This window comes from Eucalyptus grandis, chromosome 9, assembly GCF_016545825.1.
Source record: "Eucalyptus grandis isolate ANBG69807.140 chromosome 9, ASM1654582v1, whole genome shotgun sequence".
Classification (NCBI taxonomy): domain Eukaryota; kingdom Viridiplantae; phylum Streptophyta; class Magnoliopsida; order Myrtales; family Myrtaceae; genus Eucalyptus; species Eucalyptus grandis.
Genome location: NC_052620.1, coordinates 27222733 through 27246091, shown reverse-complemented (window position 1 = coordinate 27246091; position 23359 = coordinate 27222733). Strand labels below are relative to the sequence as shown.

The 23359-nt window shown below is 40.6% G+C and overlaps 1 protein-coding gene across 1 annotated transcript; it reads left to right on the top strand.

Moving 5' to 3' along the window:
• The first annotated feature begins 12181 nt into the window (after positions 1-12181).
• Positions 12182-13712, top strand: LOC104418936 (myb-related protein 308). Its single transcript, XM_010030416.3, has 2 exons — positions 12182-12646; positions 12867-13712. Exons 1-2 carry the CDS (start codon positions 12384-12386, stop codon positions 13387-13389), a joined length of 786 nt encoding a protein of 261 aa, XP_010028718.2. The 5' UTR covers positions 12182-12383; the 3' UTR covers positions 13390-13712.
• Positions 13713-23359: the final 9647 nt, after the last annotated feature.

Below are 23359 nucleotides of genomic sequence, written 5' to 3'. Positions count from 1 at the left end.
AAGGTCTAAACAATCGATTGTACATGTTGAAGAAGATGTTTCAATTTAGATATCTTGAAGGTACGTTTATCGAACTCACCTAGATGAATTTAATAAATTCATGATGGATCTGAAGAACGTCAGTAAGATACTTGATGATGAATAACATATCATGATGTTGTTAGCCTCTTTACTATAGTCATTGGAGCACTTTATTGATTCACTATTGTAGGGGCGTACTACAATTACCTTAGAAGAGGTAAAGTCCGCCTTATTCTCTTACAGGGGCGTACTACAATTACCTTAGAAGAGGTAAAGTCTGCCTTATTTTCTAAGGAGTGGCATAGAAAGTTGCGAGATGACGGTCTGGCACTAGGAGTAGTGCAAGCACTGACAATTCGAGATAAAGAACAACATCGAGGGTCTAATAGTAGCAAAGGTAAAAGCATATCGAAATCACGCCATAGAAAGTCCAATGGACGTGTTAAGTGTTTTGAGTGTCACGAGGAGGGGCACATCATGAGAGATTGTCCAAAGCGGAGAAATAAAGCTGATAGGCAAAATGCCACAAACAGTATGGAAAACGTTGCCGAATGGAGCAATGGTGATGCAGAAGCTATTTTATGTGTGACCGCTACTTTGTTAGGACACGAATGGATGCTAGATTCGGGGTGCTCTTATCACATGACGCCTCATAAGAACTAGTTTACTACTTATTAGACTGCAGATGATGGTAAAGTTCTTTTGGGGAATAATGCAATTTGTAAGGCTGTGGGGATATGGACAATTCAGATTCGGATGCACGATGGGGTGGTGCGCACATTGATAGATGTGATGCATGTATCAGAGCTTAAGAATAATTTTATTTCTCTGGAGACACTCGATGACATCGGGTGTAGGTACACTATTGAAGGTGGAGTACTGAAGATCTCTCGAAGTACCATGATAATGATGAAATGGAAGAAAGTGAATATTCTTTATCATTTACTAGGAGAGACCGTAACTGGAACAACTGCAGTTTTATCGGGTGAGTCAGACTCTAACTTGACTCAATTATGGCATATGCGTTTAGGGCATATGAGTAAGGTATGTATGACAATACTGAGTGAAAGGGGATTGTTGAATGGTCAAAAGACATGGAAGAATTTGGACTTATGTGATCGTATCTATGGGAACGTACAGAGTTAAGTTTATTACAGCTATTCATTCTACCAAACGACTAGTTGAATATATTCACTCAGACGTCTGGGGCCCATCTTCGGTTCCTTTAAAAGGAGGTGCTCGATATATGCTGACTTTTATCGACGATTATTCGAGGAAGGTATGGGTCACAAATATGATGTGTTTGATCGATTCAAGAAATTTAAGACATTGATTGAGAAGTAGTTAGATAAACAAATTAAGTGCTTGAAAACCAATAATGGCATGGAGTTCTATGGTAAAGATTTTACTGAGTTCTGCGAGAAATAAGATATTGTGACACACCACACAGTTCTTAGGACATCATAGCAGAATGGCATGGCAGAATGAAAGAACAAAATTTTGCTTGAGCAAGCTCGATGCATGCTTTCGCATGTAGGACTTGGTAAAGAATTTTGGGCCGAAACAGTTCATATTACTTGGTTAATCGATCTCCATCATCTGCTATCGAGTGGAAAACTCCTGAGGAAGTATGGTCAAGGAAATCTGTTGATTATTCCGGATTACGAATATTTGGATGTTCTATTATACTCATGCGAGTGATGGTAAGCTTGATTCAAGGGTGAAGAAGTGCATATTTCTGGGTTATGCACATGGGGTGAAAGGCTACCAGCTGTGGTACACCGATCCCAGATCACCTGATTCTCTAATCAGCAGAGATGTAATCTTCGACGAGACTGCAATGCTTCAATAGAGGATTTTTGAGACACAACCAATAAAAAAGATTGATCATTGTGTCATTAGTGAAATTGAGTTTCAGGTGGAGACTTCAGAGACCTCGAAGGTAATAAGGGTTGAGATTGCAGATGAAGCTGTAGTTCCTGAAGTTGGTGATAGTGAACAACCAGCAGAGTTACAACACTATAGCCGCAGATAGACAGAGAAGGTAAATTAAATCACTAGTTATGATTATACAGATATTGCTTATGCATTGACTGTAGGTGATAAGGTGGAGACAGATGAGCCTTCGTCTTACTTTGAGGCGATGGCTAGTGGCTAGGGGTTATGAGTGAAGAGATGGAATCACTATATTAAAATCAGACATGGGAGCTGGTTGAAATACCCAAGGGCCAAAAGATTGTCGGAAGTAAATGGGTCTTTAAATGGAAAGAGGGCATTCCCAGTGTTGAAGTAGCAAGGTATAAGGCGAGACTTGTGGCGAAGGGGTATACACAACGTGAGGGCATTGACTACAATGAGGTGTTCTCTGCTGTGGTAAGACATTTCTATTCGTATTTTACTTGCTTTAGTTGCTTCGCAGGATCTTGAATTAGAACAGCTAAATGTGAAAATTGTGTTTCTTCACGGTGAGTTGGAGGAGCAGATTTACATGAGACAACTAAAGAAATTTGTTATTCCGAGTAAGGAAGATTATGTTTGCTTATTGAAGATATCTTTGTATGGGCTGAAACAGTTTCTTATGCAATTGTATAAACGTTTTGATGCTTTCATGACTAGTCAAGACTACACAAAAAGTTAGATGGATATGGTTAAATGTTGATTGAAGAATGGTTCTTTGATTTATCTACTCTTATATGTTGATGATATGTTGATAGTAGCTAAGAATATGTCTGATATTGATGTGCTGAAGAGGTGGTTAAATGTTGAATTTGAGATGAAAGATTTAGGTGCTACAAAGAAAATTGTGGGTATAGAGATTTTGCGTGACAGGGTTGCAGGAGTTTTACGTTTATTTCAAAAGAAATATATTGAGAAGATCGTGGCACGTTTTAATATGCAGTCGGCAAAATTTGTAAGTACATCTTTAGCAAAGTATTTTAAACTTTTAGATAAATTATCACCATAGACTGAGGAAGAGGAGGAGCACACGTCCCCTATTCCTTATTCTAGTGCTGTGGGTAGTATTATGTATACTATGGTGTGCACTAATATTGGTTAGTCGCTATATGAAGCATCCTAGTAAAGCTCATTGAGAAGCTGTGAAGTGGATCCTTAGATATTTCAAGGGGACAACGGACGTGGATATAGTGTACCAGAGGGATAACAATGGCAGTGAGACCACTAGTTTTGTGGATTCGAATCATGCTGGTGACTTGGATGATTGCAGGTCTTTAGCAAGGTATGTGTTTATGCTAGCGGGTGGTGCGGTTAGTTGGAAAGCGTCTTTATAAGATTACATTGCCCTATCTTCGACTAAGGTAGAATACATGGCACTAACCTTTACAGTGAAGGAAGCGATATGGTTACAAAGTTTGCTTTCAGACTTTGGGTTAGAATAGAAAAGTGTTGATATACACTGTAATAATCAAAGTGCGATATATTTGGCGTATAATCCAATTTATTACGAGCGAATAAAGTATATCAACATCAGGTACCACTTCATTCGAGATGTCTTAGCTAACTGTAATGTTACTGTTAAAAGATCGGTATAGTAGATAACCCGGTAGACATAATGACTAAGTCTGTTTCTTTGGCGAAGCTCAAGTAGCTCAAGTTTTGCTTGAGCTCTATTACCGTTTGTGGAGAGTGAGCACCCGTCGGGGCGATGGGAAAGCAGCATGGATGATGAGTACTATAACTTGGCTACAAACATCGAGTCAAGATGGAGAATTATTAAATTATGTCTCAAGTTTGAGCGTTTACAAAATGTAATTTGCTGGATTTTTTTTTGAAGCTGCACAAAAGAGGAAATATAAAATAAAATAAAAAGGGAGGAAAGTTTCCTCTTTGCTGCAGAATCCGAAATTGAAAGATGAAATAAAACAAATTGTGGTGGGCCCTTTGGCATGAGGAAGAAGTCCACGTGTGAAGCTCGCCGAAACCCTTTTGGATGAAGTCTTTTGCACGTAAACAGAAGGAGGTGAGCCTAGGTCAAAATAAAGGGAATATTATGCAGGTTTCTTTTCAAAAAAACTTGGAACACGCCGCTGAAGCTCTATGTAACGAAGCCGCACATCCAACAATCATTGAAGCTGCAAGCCGTGAGAAGTTTTGAAGAACTACGCGAAGCCGTACGTCCTGATTTTGGTGTACGTAGAGTGTTTTGTTTAAAACTTGAACGTGCGGTAATTTTGTGCCATGAGTTTATATCCAAGTGAGTTGTTTATTTATAAACACTTTGGTTTGGGGTTAAATTTAGGTGTAAGAAACATTTGAGCGTTTGAGCGATTATAAACTCTGATTTTTCGATTATAGTGGATTATTTGCTACTGGCTCTCTTCGTGGATGTAGGTATCGTTACTCGGGCCGAACCACGTAAATTTCTGGTGTCCTTATTTTTCTCGTTTATTTCTCTAGCGATTTCGCGTTGACGTAAATTGTAAGATCCTGTCGTTTCTATATCCCAACATCTTCAATGGTGACAACTTCTGTGCATTTGAGTTCCTGTAACCTTGACATTGTATCTAGTAAGAAATGCATGTGACGTGGTTGATGATGGGGGTAAGTCCTGCCGCACTGCTAGAGGGTGAAAGTTTTCTTTTCTGAATATTCTGTCCATTGCCACACCTTCTTCCATCCTCAGTATGATTTGGCAGAAGGGTCCTGTTACTAGTGCTTGAGTTGCCGAGAGAGCAAACTCTTTAGCTATTTCAGAGGAGAGGAGCAGAAATAAGTTTATTGGAAAAGGATTTGAGTTTGCCTCCATAACAGCATCGAGAGATTCTGGTGATCCTGCTTCTGAAATGAATCAAGAGATAATCATGAGCTCTAGTTTCCTTACCCATTTGCATTTATCCTCTGCTGTAGTTATTCTTCGGAGCTATGGATATGAAGTCTTCAAGAGTCTTTTGAGTCAAGTGATAAAAGGATTTACTAGAGTGGCTTTTGAGGATATTGATCCTTTGAAAACAACTAATGTAGGCCAGACATCAATCTATTTGAATTGTGATTGTGTAGAGATTGTTATTCACCCTGGTGAGATTGACAACATCAAAAGCTCTATACAGAATGGACTTCCGGGTCATGGTTTCGGCTCAAATTGAGAATTAAAAAGTTTGAATTGCTGAATGTCTCGGATAATGACGGTCTTAATGGTGCCCCTTTTTTTGGCTGGTTCATGAGAAAGGCAAATTGCGGGGTTCAATCACTGGCGTACCAGATGAAAAATTTCTTTTGATCTCATGTTGCAATTTAACAATACAGGGTGATGGGGAGGTTCCGATGCTTTATGTACTGGATTAGCTGGTTCTGACTTTGTCTACATGTGGGATCCAGTGAATTTCCACGGATTTTTGTCCATCACTGTGAGGTGTGGCACTTTCGTTGCCATGGGTGGTCGATTGGATTGGTTCGATGCAATATCGTCTTTCTTTTCTTTGCCAGCTTCTGGTGAATGTTCTTCATTGAAAGGAAATTGCCAACGGCTTCCTGGATCTTCTTTCTCTTTAAACTTGGTTGACGCCGGTTTGAGCTATGAACCTTATCTATAGAGCCCCATGGTTACCTCACAAATTGTTGACCTTGGATTCAGTCATTCAAGTGTCAAGTCATCCTTGGACGACTATTACGTTGCCTGTATTATAGCTGCATCTTGCTTTAGTATTTCCAAAGCAACTTCTGGAGATTCGATTGACGCTGATTACGGTATAAGAGCGCAAGACCTTGGCCTTCTCCTTTGCTCAGCATCAGAACTTGAGCTTCTCGGTGGTTCTCAAAATTTGCGACATCTTCACAGGATTGCCTACGTAGTCGCACACCTTTAACGGCTTTTTGCTCCTGTTTTGGAAGAATCTCTTGTTCACATGCAGAGTAGGGTGGATGACGTTCTAAAGGAACAAGAGAGGAATCATTTGGAAGCTGAAGTAAGAACTTCTCTTCGGGATGTTGCCCCATCAACTCCTCAGGTGCCCTCTTCAAGTGCAAATGCTAAGAGTCAAGCCTTGGTGATTGGATCGATGGATGGGATACGTGAGGATGTTTTCTTTCAGATGAGGGTAGAACTTGGATGGGATACGTGAGGATGCTTTTCTTTCAGATGAGGGTAAAACTTGCTAATATGATTCTGAATCAAATGAGGAAAGCTTTCTTGGAGAGATGCGATTTTAATACTGCAGCTCCTGAAACACCATCTCGAGATCTATTAGTAAGTGGGTCAGTGCCTTTGCTAGGATTGAAAAGCAGTCAGGCCTCATTTATTCGGAAATGTTACTTTCCTGAGTTTATGGAAGGCTATTGTATTTCCGACGTACACTTCTATTAGAGTTATCTGCCGGCAGAGATCTTTCGGGGCAATAGTCAAACACACAAGTGGAATTGCAGAAGACGTTAATGCTGGAAGAGGCGAGGGTGGATGGTTTGTCATAGTCAAATATTTTTAGGAGCTCTTTTGTCTTTTATATTAGATTTGTTTTTAGGTTAAAACTACATCTTTATATTAGTGATGGCAATACGCTAACTGTCAAGACGCCGAAAAAGAAAATACAGAGGCAAGAAAAAGAGAAAAGAAAAAAGTGAGTTTTTTCTTTAGAGAAGATTATCGTTGTATTCCAATTTTTTTTTTTTTTTTAAATTTAGTGGATTTGCAGAGTACTTCTGTGAGGAGACGTAACCTAAGTTTGGGTGAACTTCGTTAATAAATTTTCGATGTGTTCTTCGATTCTATTATTTTATTATTATATTTTCTTGGTGAATTGTTTGCGAGAGTTATTTTTCTGGAATCGATGTGCAATTTCGTAACATGATTTAGAGAAAATTCTTTAAGAACTCTTGAAAACCATATTGCAGACATTTGTGAAATGTCCAGCATGAAACAGTCAGCAGAAAGCAAACCTTGCAGTCCTAGTTCGGAAGATACAAATGATTCTGGGAAACTTGTGGGCCGAGTGACTGTCAAGAACATGAACGTCCGACGGAGAATATTTGCTGGTGCTGACTGGGATAACTCTCAAATGACCGATGGACATTTTGGGATAATTTGTTGGAGGGATACGGCAATATGCTGGAACTTGCTCTATGTAGGATTGAATGTCAGTATGACATCTATCCAGTTGGTGGATTTTGTGGGTCTAAGCTTTCTTTCTCTGCACAGGATGCCCTTTATGATGGAAGCAAAGACCCACCACTTAGACCAGTAACTACAGAAGCTTGACTCCTAAAGAATTGCTCCAATTCTTTTCTTGTGTGCAATCCTAAATTTTTTCTTGTTGAACTTCAAGGTGCTTCGATATCATAACTCAAGAGATCATCCCGGAGAATCATCTTTAAAGGAATTAAAGCTGGATTTGGAAGCTGCGAGACTTTGATTCCTCTCGAGGAGTATCGGTAAATAGGCTTTGAACTCATTTGCTTTTAGTTATCGCTTGTCCCGTGATTGATATATGATATGGTGATAGGCATATTGGTAAAAGCCTTTCTACACCTCGTTTTGTGTATGTTTGCAGTTTTGTTTTCCGATGGTCGATCTGCTTGGGATTTAATGAATGATAGTATGTATAGATAATTTTGTATACAGTAATTTTTATGGAGTCTAGTGGTTGCATCTGCATGCTTATAATGAGATTGAGTAGTGACGCACGCCCATAACATGTATAATTCATTGTGGACAATTATTTTGGTGGAAATCTCCTTTTTGTGGCACATAAACTGGATACAGTATGGTATAAGAAGGTTAATTTAACATGACTAACTTTTGGAACATTTGATGTTGCACAATGAGAATGAGAAATTTTCGTGAGTTAGAAGGCAAGATTCACAAACTTCATGACGCCAAGATGAAGATCATTGAAGTAGTGCAATCAGATTGGATATCCAAATGCGCTGCAATTAAATTTGAGGCGATTAAATTCTGGCTGACTAAGATCGAGATTGGAAGTAGAGAACACCACTTTTCCTTTGCCTTTGTACATATAACTGCAGCAGGCTTTATTTTTACTCCACGAGCAGTCGAGGCATTGCTGGCACTTGGGCAGAACAAACTAGGAACTTGAGAAAGGGACAAGAAAAATCGAATCCCATTTTCAGCGCTTCTTTTGTAACGCAATATTACCATTCTAGTTAGTTAGTAAATGCTATGCTGCTTTGAGTTGGGGGTAACATATACGAATAATCTCTGGTATATGAATTTATGTGTTGCTTATGTCATGAATCGATCGATCTAGCATTTCCTTACCCTGCAGCATACCAACTACTCACATTTATTACAAGTTATAACTATATACAATTACCATATTGCCCGTCTTAAGGAATTTGATAGAATACTCTAGAATACCTTAGGACTTCAATGTTCACCCTTCTCACGGCTTGATCATGAACTTCATCTAGAAAACCTCTTAATTATGTTGCCTCATCGGACCGCGACACTTGCGTGCAGGTGGCTGCTTGTAGGCAGACCAACTTCCTTTCGCTCGTGCTATTCCTTCAACCTAGAAAAATGTTTTGCCAGTATTTGGATAGCTTTGTACTGGATGGTGATCGATAACTTCAAGTGCCAACGTATTGTCTGCGTATGTATGGGCAGAATCTGACTTGCACCTTCTATTTACTCCATGATGGTTGTTAACATGTCATGCTCAAGTGGTCACTGCTACGAGCCTGTGGATTGGTTTTCAATTTATTTACAGAGTCCGCAGCCTTTTCCGTTCCACCTTGACGGAAATGGATTTTGTAAGGGTGACTCTCTTGTGAGGATTCTCATTTCCAGAGTCGAACTGCCGAAACTTCTGTTTCACAGGGAAGTTTAAGATAGTCGAAACTCATCGCACGATTCTCATGTGACTACCAAACACGACGAACCCACATGCCCAATCGTCCCGAACTAGTACGTCCTCCATTTCGTTGGACTACATGTGAAACCATCAGCTGCCAATTTCTTATTCAGGTTGGCCGAATTGCGGGGTGGGCGGTGCGTGTAGATGGGGACGCCGAAACCCGACTCACTTGGGAAATCCAAATCCACTTCGTCAAACGCTTGAACAAGAAGCACCACGTTTGGCAAAAGATCCAAAATTGGATAAACTTCAAATCTGCTATATCGTTCTCTTATGGCGATGAAACACCCCCAACCATATCATTCCTGTCATCCCCTAATTCTCCAACCCATGTTATCGTGGGTCCTTGAAAACAGACCTTGAGCTAAAAGGCATTTGCTTTTAGGTCCTAGGACTACCACGTGGGACTCTGCGTGAGGGCAACAAATCAACCCAATCCCCCACAAAAGAAGGTAGGTAGAAGACTTTTTAGGACAGTGCTATCAGCAATGTTGGCTATTAGTTTCCGGGAGCCTCAGTTGTTTATCTCGCACGTTAAGAAATTCGTTTTGCACCTAAGCACATGATCTCCCCGTCACCACGTGTTTGTGAGCTGGACATCACCTTCTCGTTGTTTGTTCACATAATCTCCCGGCCAAATCCTAGGCTAAAGGCCATGAATCCTTAAATGGATTGTTACTTTCGAAAATTTTGAATTCTTAAATGGGTTGACACTACGTTCAAGCAATTAAAAATAGCTAGGACTAATTTAGACGGTGTAAATCAGTAATCTGATCCATGTGGTCGGATCCAACCTTCGTATGTGGCATTCGGGGCCAATGAGACACATAACTCGTGGCCATGAGAACCGAATGCAGTACCATATGAGTTTTTGTTGCGTCAGTGAATTAGTTAAGAAAAAATTATTTTTTGCAGATGATATTCACGTACCAAATTTCAACGGTATTAGGGACAAGTTGGCGAGACAACGAGAGAGGTAGTGAATCTTAGGGGCAAACCTATAAGAACCGTCGCCAGGTCATTCATAGCTTCCCAATCGGCTAAGCCCATCAAATCACTTTGGGAACATGGTTAGTGGATAAAACTACTACTTGTAGTACGCGTCTGTTGTAATCCTTATTCCTACATGCGTGCCCCAATCGCGTTGCCTGCAATGTTGATAAAGGTACTATATGTGGCATCTTTTCGGCAAATCCGCGGACTGAACCGGACAGGATTTGACGGAATCTCTAATCGGGTTTGGTCAGCGTAAAAGTGCGCATAGGGTTGGGGACACAATGAGGGATTGGTGTAAAAGAGAGGTAGGTAAAATCATATGGCAAGGAAAGCTTCAGGATCTTCACCCTCGGAATAATTGCGCCCAACACTACCAACTTTTGATGATTTCAAAGAGGTAGGCTTACTGAACCTTTTAATGCGAGCGTCATTAGGCATAATGAATCATCATTAGGAAACTGTCCATACGTCTTAGCTGGTTGCATATGGGGAGCTTCTTGTCAACTGATTCACGGTACTTTCTTCTAAGCGTATGGGAGTTGCTGAGTTTTATCTAATAGATGAGAGAGAGAGAGAGAGAGAGAGAGAGAGAGAGAGAGAGAGAGAGAGAGAGAGGAGGGGTTGTGTGGTGATAGCAATTTGAGGGAGATGTAATTTGCCCGGTCCATTCCTAAAAACTCAACCCTCATGCCTAAACTTGAACCACAAGGTTTGGAGGGAGTGAGGGAGGGAGGGCGACTAGTGGAAGGTGAACCAAAGCCCACATACAACCACAACCACAACCACACTATTCCCTTCACCTTCTTTCTATTTTTATTCTCTTTTCTTACATCATCCTCTGCCTCGTACCCAACCTCCCACACCATCCCCACCTTCTAGAAGCACCTCTCTCTCTCTCTCTCTCTCTCTCTCTCTCATGGGCATTATAAAGAGAATACCGGTAGTAGAATTAAAAAACCACAACTACCATCACTTTACTTATGGACAAGAATAGACAAACCACTACTTCTTTTTCTTCTCCTACATCTCCATTACGCCCATTCCAATCAACTTACTCATTTCGGAAAATTCATCGACCCCATCAAGCTACGGCCAGCCCCGGTTTTTTAACAAGTTGTTTCTCGTCTTGTCAGCCATATAGTTATGTTTGAGATGACATTTTCATGGCGAATTTGCACTTAAATTTTACTTAAGATTATTAGATTTAAGTAGATGTCGTAATCGGGTCATTGAATTTTGATTATAGCTATCACATGGATCGCTCGAATCTACTTTTCATTTGCCGTGTTTCAATTGGCACATGACCAATTTTCTCATGAAATTGGTGGCCATGCGATAACAATATGACATTCGAAAAAGATGATAAACTTGCACATGGCATTGCATTTCACTAGAATATCAACTGAACTCTTACTAAAATGCATTGGATTCAAAAAAACCAAAAACCAAAATAAAAAATAAAATTGAAATTCTGTTAAATAAGACGATTGCAATCAAAGTTTAGTAACATGATAATGAAATCCGCTATTGGAAATAAACCCAAAATCAACACCTATGAAACAAATAGTTAACTTTCATTATAAAGAATAAGTATTTCCAAATATGGGTACACTGATCAAACTAAGTAACAACCCACATCGAAGTGACCTAGCCAAGCATTCCTGGAGGTTTCAATTCCATCACTTTCTTTTGGGGCTAACCAGCTGCAAGATGCCCCCTCGTGCTTTTCCTCTGGTCTCCTCCATACGAGTATAATAACCCAGGCAGGAGAGCATTACATCCGAGACCAACTGGTCATCCGAAGGCCATTCATGGTGGACCTAGCTGGATTTACATATAAAAACCCAAGATTGGTGTTAGTTCCAACAGCACTGCAAATAATAATAATAATTATTATGCCCTCTCTTTCTCTCTCTCCCTCTCACTCTCTCTGCACTTTATATTCTGGTACTGTCTAGTGAGTTGGGGAAGATTTCGAGAGCTAACCGAAATAATTAATCAAGAAGTTGGCCCAGTGCTTCGGCAAGCAGAGGGCCACAGATCATGCCCTTGTCTTTGCTCCAACTTTAATTTAACAATAAACAAACGTTTACACCTACCTGAAGTTTACCCTATATGTAGTTAATGCATTATATAATTATATGTAGGTAAAAAATTTTGCCTTCCTCTTTTAACTTATTCCCTTTTGATGATGCAAGTATCATCACAAGAGAGAGGCCACCAGCCACTCCCTCTAACCTGTCTCACCAACTCACATCTAGAAGCAAATATTATTTCTCTCTCTCTCTCTCTCTCTTGATCGAGTCAAAATGCTATAAAATCACACCTTTAGCATTCGCAAAGGCTGGCTTTAATGGTTTGGCAGCAAGAAAACAACACCTTCCCTCCCTCCCTCCCTTAAAAGATTTCCAATATTCTCATACAAGTACCCAACTATATATAAGAACAGTAGCTACAACTAGAATAGCTTGTGCTCATAGCACTCGGGGAAAAAATTCGCTCTTCTTTGTTTTCTCTCAAGTTTCTCTGGTATACTGAAACATGGGAAGGTCACCTTGCTGTGAGAAGGCTCACACGAACAAAGGTGCATGGACCAAAGAAGAAGATGAGAGGCTCATCGCGTACATCAGGGCCCACGGCGAGGGCTGCTGGCGGTCGCTCCCGAAGGCGGCGGGCCTCCTCCGTTGCGGCAAGAGCTGCCGCCTCCGGTGGATCAATTACCTGAGGCCTGACCTGAAGCGCGGCAACTTCACCGAGGAAGAGGATGAGCTCATCATCAAGCTCCATAGCCTTCTTGGTAACAAGTAAGTGGATTGCAAAAACAAATCCGATTCATAATATGTCATGATCGTGCGACTAATCTGTTCCTATGATAACACGTGGAAACACAAGAACAAGAATCAGGAGAATGAGCACCTAACACATCTCCTAATCTGTGTTCTCTAACTAAATCTTCTCAAAACGTGAATTTTTTCCCCTTCACATTAGATTAATTCAAATGGGTTTTCCTTTATATTGCTACAGGTGGTCTTTAATTGCCGGGAGATTGCCTGGGAGGACGGACAACGAGATAAAGAACTATTGGAACACGCACATAAGAAGGAAGCTCTTGAACCGAGGGATCGATCCGGCGACGCACCGGCCATTGAATGAGCCCGCCCAAGACGCAACCACTATTTCGTTCGCAGCGGCTCCGTCAAAACAAGAACCGCGAGACGACGCCATCGCCGCCGCGCTCGGCTACAAGAACGAGAACAACCCGACAACAACGGCAGCAACGGTTCAAGAAAAGTGTCCCGACTTAAATCTTGAGCTCAGAATAAGCCCTCCTTGCCAGCAGCAGCATCAGCCTGATGCGTCGATGGGAATGGTTGAGGGAAATCACTGCTTTGCCTGCAGCCTGGGGTTGCAGAACAGCAAGGAGTGCAGTTGCAGGAGAGGAGCGAGCGGGGGAAGCAGCGCCCATGGCGGCTACGACTTTGGGGTTGAAGACGAGCGTTTTGGATTTCAGAACTCTGGAGATGAAATGAAATCGAAACTCATATAAGTGGGAGATTTTGGATGTTCAAGGCAGTTTTACAAAGAGAGATAAGAAAGAGATTTGCTATTAGTTTATAATCTCTCCGGTGGTTTCTCTTTTGCTTTTCTTCTCATTGGGGGGTCTAATTTGTAATGATCAATCTTAGTGCATAGTTCTATATACTTAATCAACTAGTACAGATAGCCATTTGTGGAACTTCATCGTGATCTTATTCGTTTGCTTTATTTTGGTTCTTGACTGTGTTTTGGTAATCCTCGTTTTGATGTGGTCAGGGCCTCAGCAATCAAGAGGATGATATAGATCTTTTTCCTGGAGATTTTTGGGTCTTCTAATTCGTATATGCCAGAATTTCAGATGGGTCCGCCTGGAAATGGAAGAACCTTTTGAAAGACCATTTCTAATTCCATCGCATGCATACGTGTGTATATGAAAATGTGTGTGTGCGTGTATTACAGAAATTTATATGTGCTGCCTTAAATTTATTAAGTCAGTCAATTATGCAGCACAAACGCTTGGAACTCTACATAGATATACACCTTGTTGACACCTATGGTCTTCGATCATTGATAATGTTTGCCCATCAACGTGAATGAAAATCCTTCCATCCTCAAAACTGATCCTGGTAAACAGCGAACGAGAAAATGCTTATACAAAAGAAATGGTCTTCTTATAACCCAAGATTACCCTTGAAGCATCCATTAATCATTCATGAAGTGAAGATGCCCTCTATATCTGCAGGCCTTTTGATACTAAGTGATAAAAAAAGGGGCATGAAAAACATTTGCGTCTTCTAATTTCAACATGATTAGATGTCTCCTCTTCAGATCTTTTTGGAGGTTTTTTTGTCCTCTCGACGGAGGGCGAAAGAAAAAATTGTGATAAAGTTGATATCGATATATGTAGGAAATGGATAAGCCGCGAGAGGAGGAGATAAGAAGAGAGGATGGGGTGGTGGGTGACCTATCAATAGCATCACAATAAAAGCACAAATAAAGGAGGCTATTAACCTTATGACATTACTCATACATATATATGCGTGAAGGAATTAAACAACTGCGAACTGTCCTTAGTGCAAGCGTACCATATATTTACCAACCCAAAAACATTTATTGCCTGTTCCATCCTCTGCGAACAACCACCACTTTGTCTTTATTTGTGCATCCTTTCTCTTTCTACTTTCATGTAGATTGCGAGAAATAAAACGCGTGAGTAATCTTGTGTACTTGGAAACTCGGATTGGATTCTCCTTCGCGGAAACTCCACATCCGATGTCCCACTGAATTAGCAAATATAGTTTCCAAGGGATTGATAAGATCTTTCATCCACCGGGTGAGTTGCTAGATAACAAGAGTATGCATAATACTAGCAGAAAAAGAAAGTTATCTTGTATATCAAACTTTGATAATGTGCACCGCATTGTCACGATTGAGTCCGAAATCTTATTTTTAACAAGAAATCGTATTATAAAATCAGTATGCACTAAGAACTGGAAGCTTAAGGTGGCTCAAATATGATGGAAATTGTTTTTACTTAGTAGTGCGGGAAATCTAACCTATATTGGTCACATGCTCCACACATACACGTCCGTTCTTTACCCGGTAGCCCCGGTTCCTTGGAATTAGGTGCTGGAGCTTCATTTACTCCTTTGATCTGACCTGTTCACGGATATCTTGAGAGACTGAAACACCTCTACTCCATCAAACCATATACACAGAACTCCCTTTAATAGCTTGCTTTTACTAAGACTCTTTCCACGGAGATTTAAGACTTGAAATTTTCAAACTGCACATACATACTCGTTTGAGATTTAAGACTCTTTCCACGGAGCAGTCATTAACTTCGCCTATGTTTTCTTAGCTAAAAGGTAAGTCCACAAGCTTGACCCCCTAAAGTTTAAAATCTTTCGTCTTTTGACAAGACACTTTTTCTTAGGTCAAGATGCTACATCTCCATCTTCCGATTTTAATGGCAAGCTACCGGCGCTTAAATCTGTGGGGGCTGTACAACTCTGGGGTCCGATAGCATTGACTCATCCTATCATTGAATGGCTTCATAAAGGCAGCATATAAAAGAACGATGCGCCTACCAAACCATATCGTATCATTAGAATATGTAAAGACTTAGACCCAGATGCCCGAATTGTAAGCCAAGAGAGACACTGAATAGGAGAGAAATCAAAATATCGCCCCAACAAAGAAAGGCAAAAGACGAGCCAGTCGGCCCTCCAATTGATGATTCAGAACCGGTGGAAGATCCAAAAAGGACACATGGATGCGGGTGGCTATTTTGATGAAAAGATCCAAAGATAAGGTGGTCTTTGTGGCTTCCCTTATTGAAAAAAGGGACCGGGCTCTTTTCCCCATCTCACTCTACTTTAAACAAATATTCCTAATAATTATTTTTCAAAGGTGTTAGGTAGAGACTTTGGAAGCTTCCACAGGATATTTTTTCTCTTTCTCCCTAAGAAAATTGCGGAGCAAGGGTGAGACAGTGGATTTCCATTGCTTCTCTCACCATCGACAAGGGGTAATTATTGCTCTTGCTCTCCCTTGATAGTTCGAATGGATCGACTCCAACCAAACATCACATGCAAGAAATTGGAGGAAAGTAGAACCCTAATGGTGCTGGTGGGTCCCTCTCTTACGTACTCCCCATTCTGGATCTTGATCCCCACCCCTAACTAATCAAAGCGTCCCTTCAACTATTCAATAATTAAAGAGAGATGCCTTAGATCTGATGGATCGTCTTCCTGTGTTTGGTAGGAGATTACATGTATCCACTGGCATGTTTTATGGCTCTTTTTCCTGAACGTGCTATATGTCGTATCGTGCATCTAATCTCTTTTCTTTTATGGTCAAGAAACGACGAGCTGTGCATCATAAATGATGGCCATGTATCCCTTTGCTTGATTACAGCAGATTCTATGCCTTGATATGACATTTGAAGATAAGCAATTATTTGAGCTAGTAAGGTAACTGAAACCCTGGCCTTTTGGAAGCCTAGGGTTTCAGTTTTGGTTTCCTACCGATCGACATGAGTTCTTTTGGATTTGGAAGAAGGAGATGATACCCACTATTGATTTTCTCCTAGTGTATGATGATCTACTAATCTCGTCTGGGATATGACATAATTAAAGCAAATTGCTTTTTGGAAGATGCCCAGTAAAGGCATTTGTACACCGAATAGTCACATAATAAGTAACAAATAAAATCCTACAATTGTTTGATGGTCAAGAATGAACCAAAAGGGATAATATAATCTTCCGGACTTTTGATTTTTGGTACGCTCTTTGAAAAGAGAAGCAACATTTCAACGGCGAGAACCACAATTTTTTTTCATAGTGTTAAGGAATTTCCTCACATTTCTTTTCAAATCATATTCAACATGAAACATTCATTTTCTTGGATTTACATTTCACTTCTCCTTCACAAATCAAATGCAGGGATTACTATATTTATCGATTTGCTTCCCTGTCCTATTTTAGGCCACCGTATGATTCCACGAAAGATAGAAGATGAGTATCATATCATGATAAGTTGATCTTTTTTGTGCAAAACAGACATCGTACTAATATAAAGTAAGATGAGAGGAAAAAAAACGTCCCATGTGGCTCACCTCATACGAGCATATTAAACATTACAAGCGTCGATTTTTAAGTGGAAATTTTTTGAATTTTTCAATGAGAGTGAATTGGAGGGATAGGACAAGATTTTCTTCACTCACCCGTGATTTGCTTCTCTCTCTCTCCCCTCTCCCAAACAAAGCATAAATTTCGAGAGTGGGGAATTATTTAATGACCCTCCTAAAATGAATGGTACCTGTGCCAGAGGGTAGGTATACCCTCTTTTCTTGTGGCACCATCCCATTCCCCCCACAACACTCCAAACAATCAGAGAGAAAGAGTTCGACCAAAAAAATAAAAATAAATAAGAGAGAGAGAAGGAATTTCCTGATTTGAATTTAAGTTACCACACAAGACCCCAGAAACATAAGTACAAAATATAAACCATATGCTAAAGGGGCATAATCATATCTATGATTAATATAAGCAGTTGGAAGGTAAGTGGGGCAATGCGATGGTGAAACCTAAGAGGAAGCAAGTATTTGAATAGCGTCTATAGGTCCTACATGGATATCACATGCTCTAAGATCACACACGCGCGACCTAGTTGTCTATATCTAACGATTAATATATATAATGTCTCTTATTTAGAGTAATATTTAGGTCATATTTGTTGTCGCACTGATGGAGTCTTCCCTAATCTTCGTGGACGGGCTTTGGCTTATATTCGTAGGAGTCAAAAAAGCAATTGGAAGGCTTGAGCATTACGTCTTATACAGGGAAAAAAATAAAATAGTCTATATAGGCTCGTGTAGAGTGTAACTTTGGGGGACACAAAAAAAATAAAAAATAAAAAATTGGAGTGACAGTGGCATGCATGTAAATGAGGATGGAGAGGTAGGGGCAAAATCGGGAGAGGAAATGTCTGCATCTGCCACGCTACCAACTCCACTCTTTTCGGGGGGGCGGTAGTTGGCAGCAGTCCCACGTAGGCCCATGTGCGCAGCTGCGGCTTGTGGGGCCCCCCCGGAACACGAGCATGTCGGGCCCACCTCCTTTTCTTATCAAAGCTAATCTCTCTCTCTCTAACCTTCCTTTTTTCCATTTCTCCCACATTGACTTTCTTTCCTTCTTGATGGCAAAGGTTGTCGAATTATAGTCCAAATTTCTGAAGACCCATTCCAGCTTTTTCCATGTCCTCTCTCGATGGTTCAAAATCTAAGAATTTTCCCATCCCACGCGAGAAGAGTTGGCGATCGAATTCGACATCGCTTGGCCAATAAACATTTCGATCTTGCTGAACCTTACCAACTACATAATGCATCCAATTCATGTAAACTTGAAAACGCATCGTCCACAACATTTTGATCTCGACGAACCTTACCAACTACACAATGCACCCTATTCGTGCAAAGCTGAAAATGGATCGTCCACGACATGACATTTTTATCGCGCACAAAATTATGCAGAGAATATTTCGGGGTCGTCGATCATGCTTTTAACTCAACTTCATATCTACTCGAACCTAGACCTTGCAGCAAAATGAAGCCACTTGGTTGACATGGCAGATTAGAATATCGCACCTCTCGGAATTATTGCTTTGGGAAACAAGGAAAAAGCTCTGGCGGGCTCTCTCTGGTCTTCCTCCCTTCTCGGGTGGAAAAGGCACGAATTCTCGGTCGTCGTTACCACCCCCTTTCATTTCGGGTTTTCGCCGCTCAATTCACGTCAGATCAAAACACCTTGCAGAGGAAAATTTCACAACAACTGCGCACATTATTTGCAGAGGCTTTTGACTTCCGATGTGGTACAGGAAAGTTAAGACATGCGAAAATAATATTTTTCTCATAAAAGAGAGAAAAAGAGAGAAAAAGAGAGGAAAGAATGGTGACATCTGGTGGAATAGATGGGCATGAGAACATGGGGGGATTTGGTAGGTGATTTGGGATCTAACTCTCTGGAAGAGATCCACAAAAGCGAAAGTGTCAAGATCTTCACGTGCAATTAAGTGCGACGTTGTACGAGGCAACAGGCTCCTCCTTGACTCCTAACTACTCATGCAGCTTACCTAAATCTCTCTTATTTTATATTTTCATTTATTTATATCTGCATAATAATAATAATAATAATAATAATAATAATAAATAATAATAATAAATAATATAATAATAACAATGTAATATATATATATTGCTTCGGAACATGAAGTTGGGGATGAGTTGGGGTCGGGCGATGGAAAAAAGGGTTCTTTGCTTATGTGTAAAGTGATGACGCCGGGGTCCATTGACTATCCGGCTCAATTATTGGCGGGCCAATGTGGATAGGGCGATGCACGTTTGCCCCTCGTTTTCTAATCTCGGCAGCTCGACTATTAGGACCTCGACGACATTGTGGCAAAGAGCGGAGAATGGCTGTGGGAATGGGGTGAAATCGGATTTTACGGAAGCCCCAGAGGCGCGATGTTTGAATCCGTTTTGTCCTGACTCGTGGAGCTTGCTCGGATGAGATTGAACGTGCTGCGATAATTCTGATCGGGGAGAGGGAATTGAAGTGGGAAAACAATTTGGAAAGACGGATGTCTAGGTGTCTAGGTAGGGTTTGCTTGCCGATCCCAAAGTGTTCATTTGAGCCCGTATGCATGAGTCAACTTCTTGCCTTCTTACCATGGCACTCACTTTTTCTTTTTCTTTTTCCCAATTTGTTTTTATTTGTTCCCTACTCTTATCTTATTATGAATTATTCAATTATTAGGTCTTGGCCCATGTCCCAAAAAAGAGAGGGGCGAAGAAATCTTGGCACCGATGCTTTACCGCCACAATTCAGTAGCAAATTCACCTATCGCCTACCTGCCCAACATCATTTACAGACGTCTTCTCATATTAGGATGGAGACCCTCATCGATGCATTAAGTAAACATTGAATAGGCTCCGTAGAAAAAGTACATAGAGTTGAAACTCTGTACAAAAAAGAAAGGGGGAGAGAGAGAGATATCTCGTCTCCTAAAGTGGAATTGCTCTTCTATATATTGAAAAAGAACACAAAAACAAGCGTAAATATATGATTTTCTTTTCTTAAATTTCATCGAGAGAAAAGGAAAAAAGATGAGCGTCTCTCCCATCTCACTATGAGATGCTTAAATCGAGACATAATTCTCCCTATCACATTTGATCCTCAGAGGTTTGAGATTTGGAGTATGCTGCTACTATATGACTAGTACCAGCGGATCTAAAGATAGATTCCTTGCACGAAAATCAGATCATGACCGCTCATGAAGTTCCTCACCCTCTTGAAATTCATATCGAAGTGAAAGACAAACAAGCATGAGAATCACGGGCTTGAAATGACGTTACAAATAGTCTAATGTCGAGCGAAAGTACGTGAAATTAGGCTAAATTAGCCGTTCACGACAGGACTAGCCAATTGCAAGTGGAGGAAAAAGGCAGCTCCACGGGAGGAACATTACCACTTGACTGTCTCAAGCCGACGAAGTCCAGCTTACATATAAGTCATCGTGGTTGGTCAGGCGCGAGATCAAAAGCACGTGCATTAAAATTCTCCATTTTGCAACATCGCACCTCGAAATTCATGCTTTGGTGATGTAGCTTTCACCAGCTTGGACGATTAACTCAACCCGTGAGTGGAAAGACTAGTGGACCTCTATTAGTGGCATACATCGTGGATAACGGCCTTGTTTGGTTCGGCTTTCCCAAGAGGCTTTGGGCCCCCAAAGCTCATTGGGAAAAAAAATTTGGTGTTTGATTCGGCATTTGCAATTCCCCTTGGCCAAATGCTCCCCTTTAAAATGCTGAAAACCCAAAATAGGTGAGAACCTGCTTTTGTTAACGTCCTGTACTTGTACAAGCCAAAAGATTGGTGTTGGGTTGACAATATTGATTTACGATAATGACACAATTGATCTCTAAATTTTGGCTTAATGTATGATTGGTCATGAGCTTTTGCTTTGTTTAATATGATCCAGGAACTTTAACTCCATATACATCGTGGATAACTTGACCTTGTTTGGTTCGGCTTTCCCAAGAGGCTTTGGGCCCCCAAAGCTCATTGGGAAAAAAAAAATTGGTGTTTGGTTTGGCATTTGCAACTCCCCTTGGCCAAATGATCCCCTTTGAAATGCTGAAAACCCAAAGTAAGTTGGAACCTGCTTTTGTTAACGTCCCCTGTACTTGTACAAGCCAAAAGATTGGTGTTGGGTTGACAATATTGATTTACGATAATGACACAATTGATCTCTAAATTTTGGCCTAATGTATGATTGGTCATGAGCTTTTGCTTTGTTTAATATGATCTAGGAACTTTAACTCCATATATAATATGATATTCGAACTTTTAATTTATTTAATATGGTCCTTAAATTTTAAGTCAATATTCAACTTAATCCTTAAATTATATGAAAATGTTCAATGTTGTTATTCTACTAATTCAATTTTAGGGACAACATTAAATATTTTATATAATTCAATGACTAAAATGAATATATATCAAAAGTTCATGAATCACATTAAACAAAAAAAAAAAAAAATTTAGAGACTATATTGAATAACTTAGAAGTTTAGGTACCGCATTACACATTGGGTCAAAATTCAGGAACCTATTATGTCATTTTCTCTTTACAAGAAGATGTGATTTAGTTGGAGTTTGATGCATGTCATGTACACGGCGGAAACTAAATAACGTACTTTCGATTGGTCGAATAGAAGGGAGACGAAGGTAGCTGAAGTGCTTGGCAATCATGTGGTGAACTAGATGTTTCCGCAATTTCAATGATTGAATTGAATCGGAAATCCGAGTTTCCATTAACGGAAAAGGGTGAATTCATTCTAGGGATTTTCAAGATCAACAATTCGGTTGTCCCTAATGATTAGGTGGGCCTGTGATAATTGCATGTCCGTTGGCAGCGGCATCATTGATCCTACCCATATTTCAGGATCCAAGTTCAGTAGCAAATCCTACAGGTTTGGATCTAATTTAACTAAGCTAATGATGCCCGCGGGCCCTAAAATATCTTCACATCGACACGTGGCACGTGAGACGAAGTGCGTTATCCCGATAAGGGCTATTTTCAGATTTTTGACTCTTTTTTCGAGAGTGCCTTCTTCTTTTCCTCGTTTTCAACCGATAATCACTCGTTTCATCTCGCATTAGTGCTAACTCATCAAACATCGCACTCGTATTAGCACCAACTGATGCAGCATTGTAATAGATGCAACTATGATTAGTTTCAAACCAGCTCTGGGGGAGCTCAACTTGCGATCTTCCAGTCGACTCATGGTGATCGGATTTCTCATCTAAACTCAATGGCTTGAAAGACAATTGACCAAGAACTTACTCCAAAACCCTCCGCCGATTTTCTTCATTCGACCTCTCTGAGTTCCGTTCTAATTTCACGGACACAATCCGAGAAATAAAGATGGAATCCAATGTCGAGTTCCAACCTCACAGAGGAAAGACCATATGCATTCGAATTCCTTCAAGTTTGCTTCAGCCTTACCCTCACGTCACTCCAGCTACCAACTTCTTTCATCTTTCCCATCCCCAACCGAAACAGAAACCATCCTAAAACAACCCCATTCGAGTCAAAGCCTATGCGAAACGTAAGCAGGCTTTCATCGAGGTCGAGAGAGCCCGATCGAGCCACTGGAATGACTTGGCCCATGATCGAGCAGAGCCGACAGTAGCTATTCAGTTCTCGCTTGCATGAAGATCTTAGCCCACTTTTTCGATCCATAGAACGAGGAACAGCATTGTACCTTCGCCTTGTGAATCGCGAACGCACTCGCATTCCGCGTATCTCTCCGGTCGTGGGACGCGGAGTCAAGTCAACTTTGTCTTCGCAAAATGAGTAGGCCTGCTTTCTTCAGCATCGATGGTGTCCACTTATTAGGTGCTGTTTATCTTTCGCCAAGGCAATGATTCTAATCTCGTTGTTTCCTGTACATGTGCTTTTCTGAACCCTAGCCATCCACATGTACGTGCGCACTTAATTCTTTTCCCTTTGTTTAACGGATTGGAAGGGCTTCTATTATGCTAATCAACGTCATTAAAGAGACATGCGATAATTGATGACAATATTCTTATACAGAAACACTTCCTAATAAACGGCAGCAGCATAGATTCTAGGTGACAGAAGCCATGTAAACAATCATTATAAATGATTATAGGGATCCCATGCATGAAATAATGAACAACCCCAGTGAAAAATCTCATCTCTTCTCAACAGATGAGGTCATCTATCTTCTTGTTTATTTTGTGACACTCTGAATTTATTTTACTTGAGGTATTATCCGCTTTGATCTGTCCCATACCTAAACTCATGATTTTGTCCTTTAACGTACGAGTGTGCACCCTCTCAAGAAGTCATCCATCCTAGAAGTGCTCCCACTTGAGGACACTTTG

Coding starts and splice junctions, on each gene's coding strand:
- LOC104418936 (XM_010030416.3), top strand. CDS start 12,384: ATGGGAAGGTCACCTTGCTGTGAGAAGGCTCACACGAACAAAGGTGCA. Junction 12,647..12,866: donor CATAGCCTTCTTGGTAACAA/GTAAGTGGATTG, acceptor ATATTGCTACAG/GTGGTCTTTAATTGCCGGGA.